We start from the raw sequence: 22,997 nt of genomic DNA on the forward strand, positions 1-22,997 counted from the left end.
GACAAAGATTTAATTAAATACATGCTAGATTTTGTTGGCTTGTTAAATTTGAAAATGAATAGTTTTGTCAATAACTCTCTAATGAAATAATAGATCATGCAACGTTGAGGTTCGAGTTTGATATTTACACACTTTGAAGTTTTATTCACTAAGTGGTCTATGCCCCAAATACTAAAGGGTGTGGTGAGAAGCAGTTAAAAATAGTAATGCAATTTTTATGTGAGATAGCGTAGCCTGGTTCCACCTTATGGCTTTTTCAATTTATTTTCTTATCATCATGCCTCAAAGCTGGGAAAGCATTTTAGGCACAAAGCCATTGATTAATTTATGAGAATATCACTCTGATATACTTTTAGCAATTCCTCTTCTAATAATTTTGAAAGATGCAGTCAGCAAATTTTAGTGTTCAGTATATCCCTATAAAACCATAATATTAATAATTGGAGATGAGCTTGTATTAAGAAAAACCCTGCAACATTCACTTAGTGAATTGTACATCATCAATACCCACAGACCCTTCCGGAGACAGGGAAGATGTTAAAATACATGTCATCACCCTTTTGAGTAAGTAAATGAGTGTGCCCCAAGGCCCTGCTCCTGTAAACAGTTACACATGTGCTTAATTTTACTACTTTGAATAGCCCCGACTGTTCACATTAGTAAAATTAAGAATGTGTGTGTTTTCAGGATTGGTGTCCCAGATATGTAGTTTCTCTTATTTATTTATTTATTTAATTTATATTACTATAGCACTTAGGTGTGTGAGCGTGGGTAAAGTTAGCATGATACCATGATACCTGTGCTGTAATCACATCTCAGTTTGCAGTGTTGTCTACATAGTCTGCTCCAGTATTGCCAACTCTCATGAGTTTAACATGAATCTTGTGATATTTCATGTTTTCCTTCAAGCTCCACCTCTTGGAGGCATGTGATTAAATGAGAATCTGAGTTCTGATTTAAAAAAATTGGGCAGCACCTAACACAAGGGGGTCCTGGTACATGATTGGGGCTCCTAGATGTTACAGTAATACAGCTAATAATAATTGATTCATAATTCAGAAAGAACAATAATAAAATAAGTTTGCAGACCTCAGTTTTGCAGAATAAACCTTGAAAATGTGACCTGAGTGCAATATAAAGTAGAACTGGCCAGGGATTTTGCAACAAAACATTTTTCAGCAGAAGATGCTGATTGATCATGACTGAAATGTTTTTGTGGGAAAGGATTGGTTTTGACAAATTTTTCAAGTAAAAAACACTTTCGGGAAAATAAAAATTGTTGGAATGTATGTTTCAGCATTTCAGAATAAAATATTCTGGGCTTCAAGTTCTAAATGACTTTTCATTTCAAAATGTCATTTAATTCTAATAATTTTTTAAAAAAGAAAAAGTGGTCAAAATGTAAACAAAATATATTGATGTTATTAAAATGAAACATTTCGATTGACCCAAACCAAATTTATTTTCAGATTTTCAGTTTGCACAAATGTTTGAGATACCTTCTTTTTGTCATGATTCGGTACAGGAGAGTTTTCTGAAATCTCAAAAACTTTGTGGGACAGGAAAACCATTTCCTGCATAGTTCCAATGCACAGCTCAAAATCCAGAGAGCAAATCAAAAAGAAAACAAAATCTCATGCTTTTCTTGGGCAGGGCTCATGATTTTTGAATGCTTGGAATTTGCAATATTAGTACCCACGTCTACTCTTTGCTGGGGCATTCATGCCAGGCAAACTAATTCCCAGTTCTCTGGCTCTCCTAATGGCAATTCACACTTATATAATTATACATTCAGGAAGCAGATTAATATGTTCCTTCCAATGCGGTTAAAACTCAATTTCACTTTGAAATTCTGAGGAAGTGGATTCCATTTGATTGCATTCAGCATACCTGATTTCAGTTGCTGGAGCTATTTGAAAGAAACACATTGCCAAATTAGCTGATGATCAGTGTCAGCTGGTTGCAAGATACATTACAAGTGATTTTATCCATTGTTGCTGTGTATTAGAGATGCTTACTTTATAATATTATACAGCATGGCAATGTCCAAAAAATAATATGCATTAAATTCATTTTCCAGCCTTCATTTGTCCTAGGAAAATACATTACTGTTCTCACTATAATCATAGCCATGGGCTAGTCTGTGGCCTGGGTTGGGTGGCTGAACAAAGGGGAGTAAAGCACCAACTTACTCAGTTGTGCCAGCTACTAGAATCACAAGTGGGCATGAAGAGCATGTCAGGAGAATTATGTTGCACTAGGGACTTTAGACCTGGCACAACATATTCCCTCCCATCCCACCCCCCCCCGCCTCAGAATAGCAAAAAAATGGGAGGCAGATCCTGACTTCTACAGTCATGGGCTGCTCCTGGGGCACCGTACCAATGCTCTGGCCCTTGTTCAGTGCTTGTCACAAAGCCATGATTGAGTCCAGTGTTAGCAATTTTCATGTTAAGGTTACTACTAATTGATTTTAGTGCTAATGTTTTTGTAATTGTGTTCTATCTGCTTTGCTATACTAGCAGATATGAACATTTTCATTCAAAGGTCTTGTTTTCAAGGGGTGGAATATGGTCAACTGATCTATAAAAATAAATTCTCTCAGATGAACCACAGTGTGAAAAGTCTTAAACCCAATGACTCTGGGGTGTTGGTCTTTTATATATTTGTAAGAAATCTGCATGGAGTAATTTCTTTGGCTTCAAACACTTTTTATGAGCCCCTATAACTCAAAAATGACACCAGATGAATTATAAAAAGTGCTCAAAGTTACAGACTGGGGCTGAATGACTGAACTTAATGGTGATTTATACTAAGGTATTTCTACAACATCAAGCATGAACACATTATTCTTTTGGGACTAAATCCTGCACAACATTGCACAGCCCCGACAGTGGAGGGGATGATTTAGAGCAGCATGTTTAGTCTAGGTGATTGATTTAGTTCTGCAAGGTCCTGGATTTAAATCTTGTTTAATTTGTTAATATCTGTATTGCACTCGGTGTCGTGGGTAACACAGTTTCATCGTTTTTAGCTAACAAATAAAGTCATCCCTAGCTGCTGGACACGGGTAGAGGGTGGGCACAGGTCCCCAGCAGCTCCACTCCTCATGTGCAATAGGAAGAAAGAATTTCCTGTGCGGCAAGATAGGCAAAGATTTCACAGCAGTTAGAGTCTGAGATCAGGAGTAATGAAGAGGAAATGGGAATATGTGATGAGAGATTATGTGAGGCTGTTTGTGGGAATGTTTGAAGGATGAAAATAGGGCTGGTTGGGTGGTCAGGGCAGACAGGGAAAGGGCACTTTATTAGATAATAATGAGTAAGAATAAATGACCATGTGATCAGTGGAACCAACAACTGGAGGTTCCCTGTGAGATATTTTCTTATGTGCAGTGTGTTAAATTCAATTAGCAACACATACTAAATAGTAGTAACAAGATTAAAGGCCCTTTTCATGGTTCAGTTATAAAAGTCGTTCTTAATCCTGCATGCTTACTGACAGTGCAGTATTTAAATGAAAGCTTTTCACTACAGCATCCAGCCATAAAAGATGTTTTCACAATTTGAGACAGAAACAACCTAAAAGGTAAGAAAAAAAGAAATATAAATAATATTTTGTCCTTGTTATTGTTCTACAATAATGGACAAGATTGATCTATGTGTTCAAAGAAACCTAAATGAAATAAGATCATTTTTCCAAGTTGTTCTTTTAGCCAGTTAAAAACATTTCTTTATACATTGGAGGTAATGCTACATATTGGAGCCACACCCATTTACACTGCCTGAGGATCTGTCTTGGCATAAATAAATGCTTTTAACTGGCTAAAAGAAAAACCATTTGTCAAAATGATCTTATTTCACCTAGGCTTCCTTAAATAATTAAGTAGGTCACCTTTTTGTTTTTTGTTTTTTGTTAGTAATATACATTGACTACAGAGCCCGTCATTACCTTCTTCAGAAAGTTGGCATCATTAAAATTCTTATTCCATATCTTCTCCAAGCTGAAAGTTGGGTCATATTTTTCAGGTTCAGAGAGATTCTGAACTGCATCCAATTTCAGTTCTTCAAATATAAATGTAATTACTGGTCAATACTTTTGGATAATTTATATAGCTGCTGAAACCATAAAACATTTCATCAATTATTTTTACTTGAAGTTTGAATTCACATAGGATTTTGAATTTCTGACCATGAAGTAACTTTGTCCCAAGTCACCCTTTGTCCCTGATAATAACTAAAACATGCTTCAGTGCTCCTGGTATGAAACTCTTCAGCTTTATTGCTTCATAAAGTAGAAATCCTGATATAGATATCATTAAATATCAATAAATGTCTGTAGTTTAAAGATGATTAGGGAAATCTGTTTCAACTGATAATTGGGAAGGGGAGAGGAAAGCAGTGATAAGGTCAAGAATACTTAACCTTAGACTGGTATTGTAATTCCCACAAGCAGACATATGATAAATACCTGGGCCTCTTAGATGATCTATGGAAATGCATTTACTGCAATTAAGCAGCCCAGTGTTGTAGCCTGAGTGCATATCGAAGAGATGTTAGCACCAAAACTTATATTGTGTATTGTTTATCTATTGCTATGTTATCTGCATTTTCCTCCTGCAAAGCTATTATGATGTGTGTATGTTCTTATGAATTGTTTTCTTGTTATTATTTATGATTATTGTGTGCTTGGCAAATGCATACATGGCTATGGCACTTTAAAGATAAACAAGACAATAAGCCCTAAGGAATTTACAATTAGGACAAATCATGAATGTTGACATCGGGTGAGAGGAGGGATGAGGGATAACAAAAAAATTAAGTGATTGGGAAAATCCACTTGGCAGAAATATTATTACAGGAATTCACATCAGCTGTGATTCTCCATTTTCCTTTCCTTTTTGTTAGTTTGTTTACTTTTGTTGGTGTGTGTTTGCTATAACATCAGGTGGGAAAGAGGGAGTAGATAGTGCCAATGAAGAGATCAGGGATAGCTCATTCCAAAAGAACTGTGTTTCAAGGAAGAATATGATAGGAGAGGAGAAGATCCCCATCTGACAAGGGAAAGGAAGTAGTATTGTATTCTGTTCTACAGAAGTTCTTTTATCATGCTTATCACCATACTATATGAGTGCCTTTCAGGAGGCTGTTAAGTAATGTGACTAACATCTGTCACATGTTTGTTCTCTCATACTCTTCCCAAGTGGAGAAGTATATGTAGTAGAGTGTCTTGTTTTGTTTGTTTTTTAACTAAATATGCACATTGCTATTCATGTTAGAGACGCCAACATCAAATAAATATGTCTTTCCCTTGGAGTGAAAGGTGATGAGGGTTACAATGGTCATTAGTTCCTCAGGGAGTTCATTCCATAGTCTTGGACCAGCCCCTGAAAAAGTTCTGTCTCCTACACAGGTGAGCTTTTTCCTTGTAGAGAGTTCCACTGTGCCAGAGAAGCAGAGTTGTTAATTATGATCTTCATTTCAGAGCTTTAGGCACATTTGTAGATATCTTGGCCCAGGCTGGGGAGCACTTTGAAGTAAAGGACTAACATAAGGACATAAGAATGGCTGTACTGGGTCAGACCAAAGGTCCATCTAGCTCAGTATCTGTCTACCGACAGTGGCCAATGCCAGGTGCCCCAGAGGGAGTGAACCTAACAGGCAATGATCAAGTGATCTCTCTCCTGCCATCCATCTCCATCCTCTGATGAACAGAGGCTAGGGACACCATTCTTTACCCTTCCTGGCTAATAGCCATTTATGGACTTAACCACCATGAATTTATCCAGTTCTCTTTTAATAATTTATTCAGTTCTCTTTTAAAGATCTATCTGAGATCTATCATCCAAACTGATTCAAAATTCTATGAGAAGCTAGTGTAGAGAGTGGAGGACAGGTTTGATGCCTTGCTCGGAGAAGTGCTGGACTGTTCTGCATTAGCTGAAGTACATAGTGCTATACTTAGGGTTGTGTCATTGCTTCCATTATAAACCCTTATCTTTACAATCAGGTTCACTGCCCCTCCTGTTTTTTCTCTCTTGGTCTTTCTTTTCTCTCTCCCCTCTTCCTTGCACCTCTTAGTGCTCTAACATTCTTAACTTCAAACTTAGACTCTGATTACATCAAAAATGGGGAGACCTTTCTGCCCCGTCCCAGGTATTCACCCACTGGCTCCTTCCTCTAATTCTTAGAAACACCAGAATAGACGAGGAGACTGGAGTGTAAATATCACTTTGGTTTACCATTGAAAACAGCAAGACTGAATAAGGTGAAAACAGCCTTAAAACTCACTGTTATCAGAGCAAAGTATAAGACTCACTTTTGTGGTGTAGCTTTCCCTGAAATGTCACTGCAACAAAAGAATTAAGATACAAGAGGAGGGATGTGGGTAGAGAGAAGGGGCTGGCCATTTTTGCAGGCTTCAGAAAGGTGGGCCTGTCTTTCCAGGTGGTTCACGGCCCCTGCCAGACAACAACAGCTTTCTGATCTCCTCAGAAGAATCTCAATTCTCAGAAAAAGTGCTGGGGTTGGCTGGGAGGAAGCAAGGGAAGATACTGTAAAAAGACAGATGTAGACCTCTTCCTGCTCCTCCTCCCTCGACTGGGTTAAATCCAGGACATGTTAGAGTGCTCTATATTTTAGCATTGAAGGAGGAGAACCACTGACCGCTTAAGGTGGTTGTAGACTTCTCCCTTTTCATTGCTGCTGGGACAAATTGTTGGCGGAAGATATCTTATTTGAAGTTCCAATTGCAGCCACTTGCAAAAGATTCTAATTTCTGTCTGTGTCCTCACTGGCTCCTTGCCATTGAAGAGTGAGGGACGAAAATAATGGAGAGAAGAAGAAAAGAGGGGAAGAAAAATGAGTAAAGAGAAATTCTTCCCAAACATCTACAGAGAAAAAATAAGGAAACCAGACTTTACAATAGGAGGGTCATTATTATGATGTGCTTTGTGTAAGATGTTCAAATACCAGTGAGGTACATGGTATAAGAGCTTAAAGAGAATCAAACAGTACTCAGTTCCTTGGTCTCATTCTTATTTCACTTAATTCCCATCTTACACCAGTGATGTATATCTGTAATTTATATTTGTAATCTGTACCTATACAGCTATATCTATTTTCATAGATGGAAATAAAGATATTTGTTCTGGATAAAAATGGGACTAACAAAATGTTTCATAATCTATTTAATTGTTAAATAGATATTTAAATATTAAATTAATAACATTTGACTTTTTAGCATCTTTACAGTGCTGGTTCTGGAGATTGTGAGAAAATTTGCTAAAGGGAGTAGAAATATTTGAGTTGGCATAATAGTTAAAAAGAGAGGATTCAGAGCCACAAGAATGTTAAAAGTTTCTTAGAAATTGATAATACAGTACCAGAACATCTAAAGAGATCTTCAATGAAAATGATGATGAATTATTCTTTAGACTGTTCTGAAACCATGGAAATTGTATTTCTATCTCTGGCATGAAAACATTCATTTATGTTTACCAACATGTTATTTCCCCCCTTTATCTCTTTCCCTAATCTAGATTTATATTTTTGAAAATAACATCTACTATCAACCTGATGTAAAGAGTAGCTCATTGCGACTGACATCCTCAGGAAAAGAAGGAATCATTTTTAATGGAATCGCAGACTGGCTCTATGAAGGTAAGGTGGATAAATATAGCTGTTTATTAATACAGGGAAGAGATTCTTGTACAAAACCTACAGGAGAAAACTATTCATTCGAGTGTCTGAAGCTATTTTGCTTTTTCTCTTCCTATTTTCTTGCAGAATTGCCTTCAGATCTTTGCATTAGCTCATATTTTATATTGACTCATTTGTATATAGTTATATTTTCTAGAGTGGGGGGGTGTCCCCAGAGTGCGGCTAAAGAGCAATGAAAAAGCCCCGCAGCCCAAGCCCCACAAGACTGAGTCGGCTTGCATGGTCCAGACACAGTTGTCTAGTTGCTATGCAGACATACCCTTATGCTTCTTTGAAAACCCGAGCTCAAAAGGACTCTCTGAAATAAGAATGGTAATTTACATTCTATAGAGGTTTAAATGCCTGTATTAAAAAGATTACCCACCTCAGGTTTTAATGGATTCCATTAATGTTTTGTAACTATTTTAATAGGTCAGTGAAGTTCAAAACCAGGGAGAAGAGCATCTTTAGCATAGGAGATCATTTTAAATGTACTTGAGAAACTGGAAATCTAATATGATTGCATATAAATTGGTGTATTTAACCATATAAAGTTAATTAAATCTGAAAGAGCAGCTCGCCTTGTTGCTAAAACAAAGTATTGCTTGGTTCACATTCATGATTATTCAAAATTTTGCTAGGCAACTTTGGGCCAAATTCTGCTAACCTTAGGGTGAGTTGCACATACTCACAAGATTGTAGCCTGTGGGATATGCTCTGAATTGGGGGGGAAGTGTTGAGTTGCACTGTGCAAAAGATAATTCTGAATGACTCCTGGAGATCTCCAGATTCACACTGTTCCCCTTTACAAAGTGCAGTATATTCCTTCCCACCCTCCACCCCAGGCAGCTGACCTTCTCCGCTGTTCAGCACATTGAGCAGACGAAGTTATGGCTCTGCCAATTCTCTAGTCTTTCCTGGGCAGCATTCATCCCTGGAGAGTAATTAGAGGTCAACCTGACATTTATTTAGTCATATGGGAGGGAGAGGAATCCTCCACCTAATGACTAGGTGAAGTCTAGCATAAGAGAAGCCCTGGTAAAGTCAATTGGACTCTACTAAACATTGGTAAAGGTTACTCAAATATACTTACTTGTGGGTAGTGTAGTAGTGAATGAAACAATTCACAAGATTAAGAGATAGCATTGTAGGATGAGTGAAACTGGGGAAAAGAAAGAGTCAGGTTTCAGGGGGGACTGTGATGAAGTTGCTAACAGACCAACTTTGGCGCTGTGGCATGTTACACCGGTCAAGATCTCTTTCCTATGACTTTGCCTGCCTGCCACATCACTTATGGCTAAGGAAACACTCAGTGTAAGTAAGGATTACAAAATCTGGTCCTTAGTTATAGAGAATGTATAGGAGATTCTAATGCTATTGTAGATCCGTATGGCAAAGCCCCACCTATTGTTAAGACCAGATACTGTGAGAGAAATAAATACGAGTAAGAAAAGAGTATATTGACTGCAAAGGGCCTCGGTATTTGTAGTATTTGTGTACAGTAACTAAAGAGAAACAAGACCAATTTCTGTCATTTATGCCATGCCAATGCGACATTTTTTTCAATTTCAACTCGATTGTGCATATCAGAAAATTATTTGTTATAAAAAAGGTTGGTGTGCATTTTAGAAACAGTTTTTTTATGAAAGATAAATAAAATTGTTAACAGTACAAATTACTTTCTTACATAAGCATTAAAAAACAGGGTAAGAAATATAAACGATAAGGAAGAGAAGTAACTAGTTGAAAATACACATATTTATGTTACATTTCCCACTGATACTCTACCTGAGCTTTACACATGTCTATGTAAAATAGTGCATGCACATACATGTGTCCATGCTTTGAATGTGCACTGTAAAATTCCCAGAGCTGCCCAGAGGATTTAGGGGGCCTGAGGTCTTCCGCCGAATTGCCACCGAAGACCCAGCACTTTCGCAGCAGGTCCTGGGGTGGAAGGACCCCCCACCGCGGGTCTTCGGGGCACTTCGGCAGTGGGTGCTGGAGCGGAAGGACCCCCTGCCGCCGAACTGCTGAAGACCTGGAGCGGAAGAAGCTCCGGGGGCCCGGGCCCCGCGAGAGTTTTCCGGGGCCCCTGAAGCGAGTGAAGGGCCCTGCTCCAGGGGCCCCGAAAAACTCTTGTGGGAGCCCCTGTGGGGCCTGGGACAAATTGCCCCACTTGCCCCCCCCCCAGGCGGCCCTGAAAATTCCAGCATCTGTGTGCTCAGAGGTGTTAGAATTTCCATTCACAAAACTCGCTGGGACATATGCTCATATGACGGTTTGCATTAGAAAATACATGTTTGTATCCATATGTGCAATTTATCATGCAAGTGCATATGTAGGGTTGGAAATCAGGCCCATTAACCTCTCCAAAAAACATGGAGGTTTATTTTCAGCAAGGCCACAACTTTTCCTCTGTTTGAATATGAAGGAAGCCAGACACACTGATGCAGAGATCCTGAATTTCCAGTTTACTGTTTCAGTTGCTCCTCCTTAAGCCCTGTCAGGACAGCCACTGGAAGCCACTTTGTGAGGGGCTCCCCCACCGCAGAGGGGGCTCTCTGAATCAGGTAATATCCAGCAAAGGTTATACAGCATTAAGGGATGGGGGAGCCTTGGCCTTTGAGCTCTGTGTGGCCTCTGTCAAGCGATTCCACCCGTTCTCAGGCTGTCCAATCCTTGCCCCATAGCTCTGATGCAGGTCCTGCTCCCAGAGAGCAGTCTCCATGGATTCCTAGGAGTAGGCTATGGTGGAATGGAAGAAACTGTTCCCCTCTCCCGCACACACCATCTCTTTAACAATTGTGAGAGGGTGCACGTGGGGGTTTTTCTAGGCACAAATCTCCAGAGCATATTGTGGCATTCTGATTCTTTTCTTCTTTCCTAGGTAACTTGTTAATTTAAGCAGTAGATATAGATGAAATACTGTGTGGTGGCATCAGGCATATAGCTGATTGAATACTGCACAATTATATTAATGGACATTCAAATGAATTCCAAATAGCCGCTCATTTTGACCTTATTTGTGTGACTTTTTAATTTGGAAATCACAAATACTCATGTTGCTGGGCTTTGGTTTACAGAAATATTTGGGAGTGGCTGTTCTTTGTGTGAATATCCTTATTTAAATGCAAACAGCGGTGTTTTAGAACAAACAAAAATGTTTGCCATATGAATGTTCATCATTCATTATCTGTGTAAAAAGGTTTCAGTTATCCAGTCAGGGAGCAGAAAGAATATTCTGTAACTCAGGCAATCGATCACATGTGAACAGCAATTAGTGAATATTCTGAGTGGACAGCTTGTGAATATTCCAAATTTCAGTTTCCAGACACACAGCTGAATTTTGTGTACAACACAGTGTTCATTGAAAAAGTACAAATAGTAAATTAGCTAATTAAACAAAATCAAAGTCTGATCACAGACTAAAAGTAAAAGAGCTAAATTAGTCAGATCTAGTGCTGGACAGGAACTAGATTTTTCATTTGGCTGGGAATTTGGTAATTTAAAAAAAAGGAAAGAAAGAAATCTATTCCAAAACAGAATACCCTCCACCTTCATCATAATTTCTTGCAAAATGGGATTCAATAAAAATGAAGGTTTTCCCCAAATTAAAGAATAAAACATAAATAACTGGATAGAATGATACTAGTGCTAAAAATGCCTTTAAATGCCTTTAAATTCTATTGATGCAAAGCATTTACAAAAGAATTAAAAAATAGATAGAATGATATTAGGGCTAAATATAAGGAAATAATAATCATCTCACTTATGCAGGTAATTCCATTGATATAATTGGGAATTCTCATCTGAGTAAAATCTCGTAATTTAGCCTATAATGGTTCTTAATATTCAGGCAATTCAGTTCAGGATAATTTTCAGTATTTCTTTATAATTACAATAGCTGCATTGCAACAAAGCATAGAAATTATATAAAATGCAAATGAATGAGTTGGTAATCTGAATCACACAATAGTTACTTCTATGAATTTCCAAGTATATGCATCTGTTTCAGAGGAGCTTCTTCACTCTCACGTTGCCCACTGGTGGTCCCCGGATGGAGAAAGGTTGGCATTCTTGATGATAAATGACACTTTGGTACCAAACATGGTTATTCCTCGGTTTACTGGAGGTCTGTATCCCAAAGGAAAGCACTATCCATATCCTAAGGTAAGTAAAGTCTAAGTGCAATCTACAGCCCTTGTGCACGGTTCAGTGAACCGACTGATAGCATTCTGCATTACTGAAGGACTGTTTCTACATAGTAAAAGAAGCTCCTTGTGTTGATGTGGCAGTACGGGGAATAGCATTCAGAGTTATGCTATTTCAAATAGGGTTATAAAGCTTTTTGCTAGACAGAAACCATTAGGTCAGAATGGGACATACCGTCTGTTTCATGCTAATTTATGATTGGTATATGCTACAGCTTTTGAATGAAGAATGAAATGATCAGAAGGAGTATAGAAAAAATGCTGCCAGAATTGCCTTTGAACAGCACAGAGTAGCTGCAGGCTGCAGTGAGTGTTTCGCTGCATTTATAGAGATGAAGCATAACAGTTTTCTGATAATACAGAGCATCATAGTATCTGACTGCTACTTTTCATCAAATGATGGTATTATTAACACGGGTCAGAGGCCTTGGTTGGATAAAATAAGCAGTGATATGAGCCTTCCCCAAGTCTTTAAACTGAACAGAACCAAACCTTTCAGTGAGGTTCAAAAACGTGGATAAGGAGCGCCCGCCTTTTGTGATGAGGAGAGATCTGCAGGTCTAAACATGACGCTCTCTGATACCAGAATTAGAATCCTCCTAATTTTCTGTTTAATTCCCATAAACCCTCCCCCGTGTATGTGTGTGTGTGTGTGTGTGTATATATATATTTAAAAACTGGCTTATTTTTTAACTCTGTGAGAGGCAACAAAATGTAAGTAACTATGGCAGGGTCTATGGCCCCTTTAATCTGCAGCTTATAGTCAAAAGAGCCTGGGCCCAATCAAGAGGCACCCAACCTCACCCTTGGGGCAAGGCTATATATAAACGGGAAAGGGAAGCTGAAGAGGAGAGAGAAAAGACTGGAAGCCATGCTGGTTGCTATGGGCTGCAGGCCCACTTCAGGACACTAGTTTGACCTAGGCCTTAGTGACTTTGTTTTCTGACTATGAGTTTGGTTTCACTGAGGTAAAAGCCTTAGAAACTTGGTTACGCTGCTGTTTCCCCAATCTGATGCTGAAGGGAAGTGGAGAAAGCCCATCTGCCTCCTGGAAAAATAAGAAAACCAAGGGCATTAATGTGGAAGCCTTCTTAAAGGAGATGATGTTCTTTGTTAGTTTGGTTTTGACCTCTCCTTGGTGAATTCTGTGCAGTAAAATGCAAATATGTAGAATGGGAGCTGGCTTCTTTGAAGGACGTACAGTGATTGCTGAAACACTCAAACAGCATAATATGCAGTAGGTAGGGATTCTCATAAAAATGTTAAACATTCAAAACTTGAAGAAAGTAGCAGTAGTTCAGTGTATAGATTAAAGGTTTGGGTATGATTTTCAAAAGCATTTAAGTCCCATTTTCATAAATGACTTGGGCATGCAGAAGTCTAAGTCCCATTGATTTTCCTAAGTCACTTAAGTAGTCTTTAAAATTTTAACCTTGACCCTTCTCAAATTGAAATCAATTGGAGTTGACCCATGATCTTTAACAGAAGTAAGATCAGAACTTAAAAATACCTATGATTTTCTTAAGGAAAAGCATTTGAGGATGGTAATTATGATTATTATTTAGTATTTATAGTATGATAGCACCTAAGAGCACCAGTCACACAATTCTGTCAGCTTTGATGGCTAAAAGCAATTAATCAACCAAGAAAAAATATACAAGGAACTCTTTAAAAAAAAAATAGCACTACAAAGAAGTGAAAAATCTCAAAGCATTAGCAATTCAGCACAAAAGAGATGCGCAATATTATTTCAGTAATCTCATTAATGAAAAACATTATCTTCATTTAATTTGTCTATTCAATAACAATTTAACTTGCAGTTAAACATCATTTATTAATTAAGCTTGTGTGTAGGCAACATGGATAGATAAAAGTCGCTGTTTAACACAGGATTTCACTTTACACCATACAAAAACTGTGACCTGCTCACTTGGGATCTCTCTGCAATCCTTACTCACACGCAGTAATAATTTCTCAAGGCAATAATCCTGTGGAGTGTAAAGGAGTAAGTGCGAGAAAGGGTAACAGAATAAGGACATCTGTAGGGTTGACATGCATGGAATTAAATGTGCATTACATTTTCCACCTAGGAGCATATAATGGATGATATAATCCATTGACAAAGAGGTAGAGTGAACCATTTTTGAATTTCAAAATAAAAATAAAAAAAAAACACCCTGTTTAAAGCTTTTGCATGTATTTTTCATTACCACTGCTGTTTCAATTCCCAGTTCTTGCCAGAAGTGGAGGTGTGGGAAAGCCGTTTTGGTGGCATTTCTGGCCTCACTGGAAGCTGAAAGAACTCAAAATCTCACACAAAATATTTCCCCCAAAAATCTTCAGTTACACAGCTATGCACCATAACTCACATGAATCATCCCTCTGCAGTTAATGAAACCTACTCACATGAGGAAAGTTACCCATGTTCTTTTGTATTTCAAAGATCAGACCCTAATTTTGCGGACACATGAACTTCTAGAGGCTCAACCTAAGTGATCCTCTAAATTTCATGTTTGCCTATCATTGGTTCAAACATACATCTGTCTTCTGTCCTGCACCACTCAAATATGGGCGGACACGGGGATTGGGCTAAAAATGTGATGAGACAAGTGCAGTTTCCAAAGAAAATGTGTGTTGGTATTTCAGCAAGGCATATTTTAAAGATCACATGGGATCTGTAAATATCCCTACAATGAGCCAAGTGTACACAGGCTAGTTTTTAAGTAGACGTGGTAAAAATTGTGAGTTTGATCACTTTTTCTTGACCCACAAATAATTTTGCCCATTCTGCATGAACAGGAAGTCCCTTCCTCTGCCGCAGCATTGCCTCTTCTTCTGCTTCCCTGGGGCTCCTTGGAAAACTCTCTGTGGGTCCTGGAATCTGCACAGTGTCGAGGGATGGGACAACGTGGGAATAGGATAGGATTATGGGGGTTTATAACCTTTTCCACTGGTCCTGCGGAGCCAAAGCTTAACATTACTCAGTTTTCTGATTCCTTTCCCCCCACAACCTACCTGAAGAGAATAAGGAGACTCTGGTGATGGTCACCACCTGGAGAAGTTCTACTGGGGATATGTTGCCAGAGAATGGAGATGGGAGGAGCCTGTAATGGAAGTCTGGAGTGGCCATGGATTGAAGTATAGCACATCACACACAGGGGCTTGACTTCCTGTGGATCCTCAGTCTTTATGAACTTGGCATATGACCTGTTCTTCAGGGAGGGGGGAGAGAAGGGAGGGTCCCTTCCCCACACCCTAAAAAAAAAAATTGAGAAGAAATCCAATGAAGATTTGTTCTTCCCTAGCTCCCTACCATTTACCTTAAATTATTTGTGTCCTTTTTTCAACAAGATGATTATCCAGCACAAGATTACTTTAGACATGCTATTTTAAGGAGAACTACATTCATTTCTGTGTGAAACACAGGCTCAATAGTAAGCCATAAATGATTCTAATAAGACATGTTTTAACAGTTCTAGCAGCTATTGAGTGAATCCACATAGATACCTAGTAGTTTGATCGCAGAATAAAAAAACTTAGCCAGATCTAAAAGCCATTTTAGTCTATAAAACTGAAAAGAGGATATGATTTTAAATTTGTGGGAAGTGCAAGCGGAGTCCAATTACCATTCCAAATTAACTGAGCATTTCAGAGCTACTCAGAAGCAGGCAAACTGCAAGTAGATATTTTATTATTTTATTATATTTTACAAAATTGTATACAATTTTACAATGTAGTATTTATTTATTGTGGTAGTGCCTCCGAGACCCAGTCATGAATCAGGACTCCACTGTGCTAAGTGCTGTACAGGTACAGAGTAAAAAAATGTTCCCTGCCCCAGAGTTCACAGTCTAAATCTAAATACAAGACAAAAGACAACATGTGACTAGAACAGGCAGATGGAGGAGCACAAGGAAACAATGAGACAACATTCATTACCATGATAGGCAATGATCTGAGTAATATCTATATTATTGATAATGTGAACCTCAAAATATTTGAAGGTGCAGGATACCATCTGACCTACCTTTCTCTCCTCCTTCAGACATTTCATCCACCACCACCACCAAACCTATTTATCACCCTCTCTTTGGTTGTTCCCCTTTTGTCAGCAGCAGTCTTCAGAGTCGTGAGAGATCCTAATGGTTCTTCCTTGGCTGTCCCCTAGCATGAGTGTACACATTTGAATATTAGATCTATTACTAGAACGTTATTACAAAGTTCATTTAAACTGGATTTTTAACTACCCAATAAGAAAGAATGCTAGCTGTGCTTTCTTGTGATGCATACATGTTCATGTTACAAGTTTCACATGGTCTTACATTCTGGAATCTTAGGGCTAGTCTACATTTCGAGGGGTGTGGATTGTAAAGCAGTCTAAGGTGTTGCGCTCTAACTGCCCCATGTAGATCCTGCTGACAGGCTCTTAACAGGGCTACATTAATGCAAACTAGCTACCTTTTAGAGCACACCATCATGGTTTGCATAGGGTAGCTAGAACTCATTACATTAGAGTGCTCTACAAATCACAGCCCTCTAAAGTACTTTGCTGTGTAGACAAGCCCTAAGTCCTAAACACCACGGGGTATATTCTGCCTTTGAACATGCATAATTCTGATAAAATGTTAACGGGAGTTCCATCTACATACAGAACTCACAAAATACTTTCCCAATTAGTGTCATGTGACTGGTCAATTTTTTTGCATTGTGGTATCTGTCTTCAGTGAATAGCAGCATGATAGATAGTATGTGATCAGTACTTTGGGCTTGAGCTTCAAGTGTGTAGCTGATGTGACGGAGCAATTCATGGGAGATAGTGAGACAGAATTTTATTATGTTCAGTTGAAGATTGCTTTAAGGGATTTCAGGTTATGAAAAACATATTGAAATATATGTATTCCTTAAGTATATTTAGCTGTCAGTATTTCCAGTGTCTCTACATTACATGCTAAAATTTCTATTTTCTTCCTTTTTCAAAGGCAGGTCAAACAAACCCAACGATAAAGCTGTTTGTAGTCAATCTATATGGACCAACACATACACTGGAACTCATGCCACCTGACAGCTTTAAATCAAGGTATGTAATTTAATTGTTTTGTGAAACTCATGACTACCTCTGAGACCTTTATACAGCAACACAAAAGCTCAATATAACTGGAAAACCCTTGATCTTTGTCCCCAGGGCTGATCATGATGATGGGGACAGTATAAGAACCTGAATAGAATTGAACTCCATGGGACGGGCATCGTTAGTGGAAGTCCCAAGGATCTAGAAAGTTCACCTTTCTGAGATCCTTCAGAGCCCAATTTCATTTTTGATTTAGTTATTTATTGCACTAGGTATTTATCATCAGAGAGCTAAGATTCTAGACAAATGGTAGAGGGCAGAGGGTTATGAACAGAGATTTTGCTTGAGGTCAGTGTAGAACTGAATTATGCCATTTGTTTGCCCTGTTCCCACTTGCGGGCAAAGTTGGTTTCAGTTTCTGTGATGCGCCCGGAAAATACAACAATGGGTGCATTACCAATAAATAAATAAATACATTTCAATACACTTTTTTAAAATGTAAAATGATATATTAGGAACTCTTCAAATCATTAGACATTAGTTTTTTCCTGCAGCCTGTCAGATCCAAGCAGATCACATAAACTAAGCTGTGATCCTGTCAGATCACACAGGCGAGGCTGTATTGGATTTTGTCAATGCTTGGTAAAGAGATCTCTGGGTATAAGTAAGTGCTTCAGGAATAGTGAGATGATTTACCAGGTGTGACTCCTCTTTCTTTTGAGTCCGTACGAAGTAGTGACAGCATGGTGCTGCCAGGATTGCCCTGCTGAAGTTACTGTCTTTTGCATGAGGCATAAAGCTGAGCTCCTGAACCCCCATGGTTATTAAAGATCTTTTGGAACTTTCTTTAAGGATCGGAGAGTTTTAATTACAGTCTTCTAGCCAAATTCCAATTTATGTCATTATGTTCTGTTAGTCTAAATTCCCATTGCAGCTTCATTGGCTATGATATTCCACTTACTTCCTGCCCTAAATTGTTAGTCAATGTTATTTAGTGCTATTGGACAGAGTTGACTGCATTCTAGAGGTAAGGGAGGCACTCACTGTGTATTATCACCTTGCCCTTCATCACAGAACAGTCTGAGGCTTATTTAAATATTATTAAAATAGTTTGAGATCTCCAGCTGAAAAGTGGTAAATGAGATAAAGAATTATGTTATCACTAGTCCAAAAAACCAGAGAATTCACTTTGTTGTTTGTGCAGTTCCTGAAAAACCTTAACAGTTTTACAGTTTTTAACGGTTCTTCAGAATGGCCATGGCATTAACACTATGGGACTGAATTATCACAGTTTCATATTAGTATAACTTCATTGACATTAATAGAGCAATACCAGAGTCCTATGGTAATAACTGAGTGGTGAATCAGGTCCTGTTTGTTGTGCATGCTGTCATGAATACTTACTGTTTTGATAAAAGGAATGATTTTGAATGGACTGTGCTTGCTGAAAATAGATTCTCTCCCTGAAAATGGAGCCTTTTATGAAAGACTTGAACACATCCTGAATGTTTGCTAACTGTTCACTGGTGAAAGCAATAGCATACGCCCTTCTAAAAGAGCTTAAAAAAACCCAATAAACAAAAAAATGGAGGACAAACTCTTAAATGAAATGGATTAAAATAGTTCTTTATATCTTATAAAGCCAGTGAAAGTATCAATTATATACAACAGAGAAATCTTCAAGAAAAGAAAAGAGAAGCACATAAATTTACCGGTTTTGCTCTAGGTTTTGCAAATTCATTCTTGCTCCTTAAGTTATCTGTTTCTCTCAGAGTAAAACAAAATTGAATTAATTGCATGGATATTGACATTGTTCAGTCTTTCTTTCCATCCTGAGCTGTAAGGCTAGCAACAACTGAATTCACAGATTGTCCTACAGGGACTCTCTTCCCAGAGCTTGAGTCTTTGGTGTGAAGCTCACTGTAGCTTTACTAAGACTAATGTTAACATTCTCTGTTTTCTTTGGGATACATTCAGTTAAAAAAAAAATCCATTCTGCTGTTGCATCATGGAAACCAGAGCAAGGCTGTGAAAGCCTGGAAAAATCAATTTTAATTTTACCTATTCAAGCATAATGCCCTAGTTATCGAAAAAAGATAGTTTACATAGGTATGAGTCAAGCATCATTTGAAAGTTGTGATCCGTAACTGCATTCAAGTAATCTGAATGTTTGTCAGTCTAAGTCATACGTGCACATAAAACATGTACAAACATGAGAGAAGCTAAGAGTTGGGCAGGCCTTTTCTAAGGCAGAAGGGTTGTTTAATGATTCTGAGGCTTTAGTACAGGAGTAGGCAACCTATGGCACACGAGCTGATTTTCAGTGGCACTCACACTGCCCTGGTCCTGGCCACCAGTTCAGGTGGCTCTGCATTTAAATTCAATTTTAAATGATGCTTCTTAAACATTTTAAAAACCTTATTTACTTTACATGCAACAATAGTTTAGTTATATATTATAGACTTATAGAAAGAGACCTTCTAAAAACATTACGATGTGTTACTGGCACGTGAAACCTTAAGTCCTAAATGAAGACTCAGCACACCACTTCTGAAAGGTTGCCGACCCCTGCTAGTACTAGCTTGTTTCAGCAATCAGTGTTTTGCAGTCCCATTTGTAATAAGATCAGCAAGGTGTTTCTCAAAAAAAAGGGTCATGGGAGCCTTTAAAAATTCTCTAGAGTTCGGTTCATCTTTAGGGATTTCCTCTTGCTTCTAATGTATTTGTAGAATTTTTTTCTTGTTACCCTTTATGTATCCAGCTAGTTTGATCTCATTTTGTGCCTTGGCCTTTCTAATTTTGTCCCTACATACTTGTGTTGTTTGTTTCTATTCATCCTTTGTAATTTGACCTAGCTTGACTTGTCCAAAGTCACTCAGGAAGTCTGTGGGAGATCCATCAATCTGTATCTCCTGAGTCCCTGTCTTTTTTCCTTAAACAAAAGACCAGCCTCCTTTCAATATAGCATACAGCAGGACCCAATTGTAATGAGTTTGGTTACCTTTCAGAATTCATTTATGGTTGCACAGTATTAACTTTTGCACCAGTGTTCATAAGTGCAAAAATTTCCTATTAGTATTCATAAATTCATATAGTACCTCTTTCTAATACACAGCAGTATAAATAATTTAAAAAACACAATAAATATTTTAGGAAGTCATTCATAGGGCAAGAATCTAGTGTTTACCTTTCTTAGCAGATAATCTGCCAGCAAACTAAAAGAGCAACATGGCATAGCTTGTTCATGCTAGCACAGGCTATACTTATTCAACCAAATCCACAAGTATTCATACAGTCACCATACAGTAGGATACGCCATTGTTCCATTGCCACAGGTGTTAAATAACAGAAGCTTCCTGCTACTCTAATCGGTAGATATGTTTCACAACCTATCCATTGACTCTAAATTAGACTACAATGACTTCATTAAAGCAAGTTGTCTGAATTTGCAAATTTGGATTTTTTCTTGGATGGATTCCTATTTTAAAGCTCAAAACATTTTTTTCAAACTATTCTAATTCAAATCTAAGTATCCACTCTTCAGGTGAATTTTGATTGTGAATGTAACTATGCTTTCAATGTAATTCAATGCAAATCCCTTTTCTTTGTTCAGATTACTGTCTCTGTTGACTTTGCCAAGCACTTAGCATGGCAGGCAATAAGAAAATGCACATATTGTCTCATTCACTAAGTTCCCCAAACGCACAGGTGAGATAGGAGGATCATACATTCTTAAATGATAATTAATGTGTCAGCAAATTATTATGCTATGAACATAACATAGTGTCTCAATTTAGACCACCAAATTAAAGGAAAAAATTGTAAGAAAATATTTTTGCTCTTTCAACTGAGTGTATCTCAAAGAAGGACGGGTTGTGTGTTTGTGTGTGTGTGTGTGTAACATATATACATATATGCAAGTCCTGCCTATATTGCCCAACACTACCAATTATAAGACCCTGTTTTCAGCTGCTCATAACTTTGTCAAACTTTAACCATTCATTCTGCAAGTTTACATGGCAGGTGTCTGCCCTAGACTGATATATTAATTTTCAGCCAAAATGGCTGAGCCATTTCAGAGAACGAGGCTAGGGAAAATACATTGTGTCCCCCAAATTAAAAAATTCAGGTGAATTTTTCTTTCAACATCTCTTGTGCCCCCATGCTTTGGAGCAGGAACTTGACATGTACTGGGAGGGAGGTGGCCTTTGTGTCAGAAATGTGCCTTGCAGTGTCCCCATGAAATCTGAGCAAATTTAGCCAGTTTATAAACCTCTAGAAATTACAGTTTGCACATGCTCTGTGGAGTCTTCTTCAATTTTAGCAGCTAAAGACTGTGAAGATTCCATACTTACCAAGCATTCTCAAGCCTCTCTCTCCGCTCCTAATGTTAACCAGACTGTGTATGCACCATTCCCACACAGTGACTTAGTATGCCCATTCCCCCACAGCTCCTTCATGTGTAATTAATCATAGGTTCACATGATGTTTGTTGGAAGGTTACATTATGGTTTGGTTTAAACTACTGGTTTGATGTGGTTTGATATTAAATATTCAAAATGCAAATACTAACCCCCTAGTCACTAGTTGCAGTCAGCATATCAGATCACACTCTGGAAGAATATCCATATCACCTGGAGTCAAGTGGAAAAACAGGAAAAGATAGTCCCAGGCAATGTGTGTCGATTTTGTTATTCTACCACATGCCGTAAACATGGGGTCAAATTCAGACCTGGGGCATCTGCATTGCTTTCCTGGGCCCATTATCTTTTGTGTGCAGCATCAAACCTTTCCTACATGCCGCCAGCTGGCCATTCGTGATGTAGTGAGATATCTTTAGACTCTATAATAAATATCTGCTGTTAACAAGTAATGAAGCTTCCATCAAAACTACAGTAAAAAATGAATTAAGTGCAAGCTAACACCCTCAGTTTAAAGTGGGACTGAATTTCTAGACATATTGTCTAAGTGCAATGTTGAGCATTTCTTAGCTGGACTGTAGAAGCTGCTAGCTGTCATAAGCAGTGAATTGAAGCAAGCGTACCAAGTTTCTTTATGATGACATGCTGCAACAGGCCTTCTTAGTAACATCTTTAGTCTGACAGCATAACAGGGTTTCAGTAGGAGGTAGGTAGATATTCTGTGCCATTAAAATCTGTGTGTTGGACTCCTTTGCTGAGCCAAACATGTCTGGGGATGGACAGTTTGTCTGGTATTACAAGTTATTTGCTACAGTGAAAATCAACTAACAATGATACAGCGTCTGATTTCTCTTCATTCAGTCCCTGCATATAATACTTGCAGTGTATCACTGGCATTTTAAAATGATCCCACAAACCTTGCAAAGCAATAGTGGGTGATTTTTGGTTTGTGAGGGAGGGATTGAGTGTTTGTGCAAAAGTTTGTTTCTCTTAGTTTGATGTCTGCTATATGTCCAGGAGAGAGAAGCATCTGGCATAGCAAAGAAATACTGCAGTCTGCAGACTATTTTTAAAAACAAGTGCATTAATTAACACCTGGTTAGTCTAGGGAAGTTCAGGTACAACATCCATTTTCTGAGTACATTCTCCTTTTACTTATTTGCTTCTAACACTAAACAGACAAACAAGAATGCAGGTAAATTTATTCTCCTTTTAGTCTGACCGTGACTCAATGGCACAGTCCTGATTAGTTTCCAATACCTAACTTTCAGTGCTTTGCTCTAAGCACAAGTCTCTTCACTTTCATAAAAGACCTTACTCACTTGCACAAAGTTCAGCCCATGTTTTTGTGGTTTGCTGGATCAGCATCAAAATGGACAGTATATATTTTTGGAAAACTTAAATATGGCAGTCATCTGACATATTTACAATCTGTATTTTATACACTTTAAATCTTCATTGAATAATTTATTGCATATAGTCATGTGGGACAAAGGCTATTGAAGGTGCATATGGCTCACAGCTACTTAAAAGATTGCAAGATAACTGCTAAAGGAGCAGAAACTTCCCAGGCAAGCAGCATGCCATAACCACT

At 38.2% G+C, this 22,997-nt stretch overlaps 1 protein-coding gene across 2 annotated transcripts in view; it reads left to right on the forward strand.

Annotated features, from left to right (window-relative positions):
• DPP10 (dipeptidyl peptidase like 10) overlaps positions 1-22,997 on the forward strand; it is an 850,913-nt gene that overhangs the window by 781,464 nt on the left and 46,452 nt on the right. For both annotated transcript variants that reach the window (XM_050916008.1, XM_050916007.1), the window contains exons 8-10: positions 7,541-7,661; positions 11,719-11,873; positions 16,894-16,991. In XM_050916008.1, coding sequence (XP_050771965.1) covers positions 7,541-7,661; positions 11,719-11,873; positions 16,894-16,991 — 374 coding nt within the window. The remainder of the gene's footprint in view (positions 1-7,540; positions 7,662-11,718; positions 11,874-16,893; positions 16,992-22,997) is intronic.

The sequence above is a fragment of the Gopherus flavomarginatus genome, chromosome 10, assembly GCF_025201925.1.
Source record: "Gopherus flavomarginatus isolate rGopFla2 chromosome 10, rGopFla2.mat.asm, whole genome shotgun sequence".
NCBI lineage: Eukaryota > Metazoa > Chordata > Testudines > Testudinidae > Gopherus > Gopherus flavomarginatus.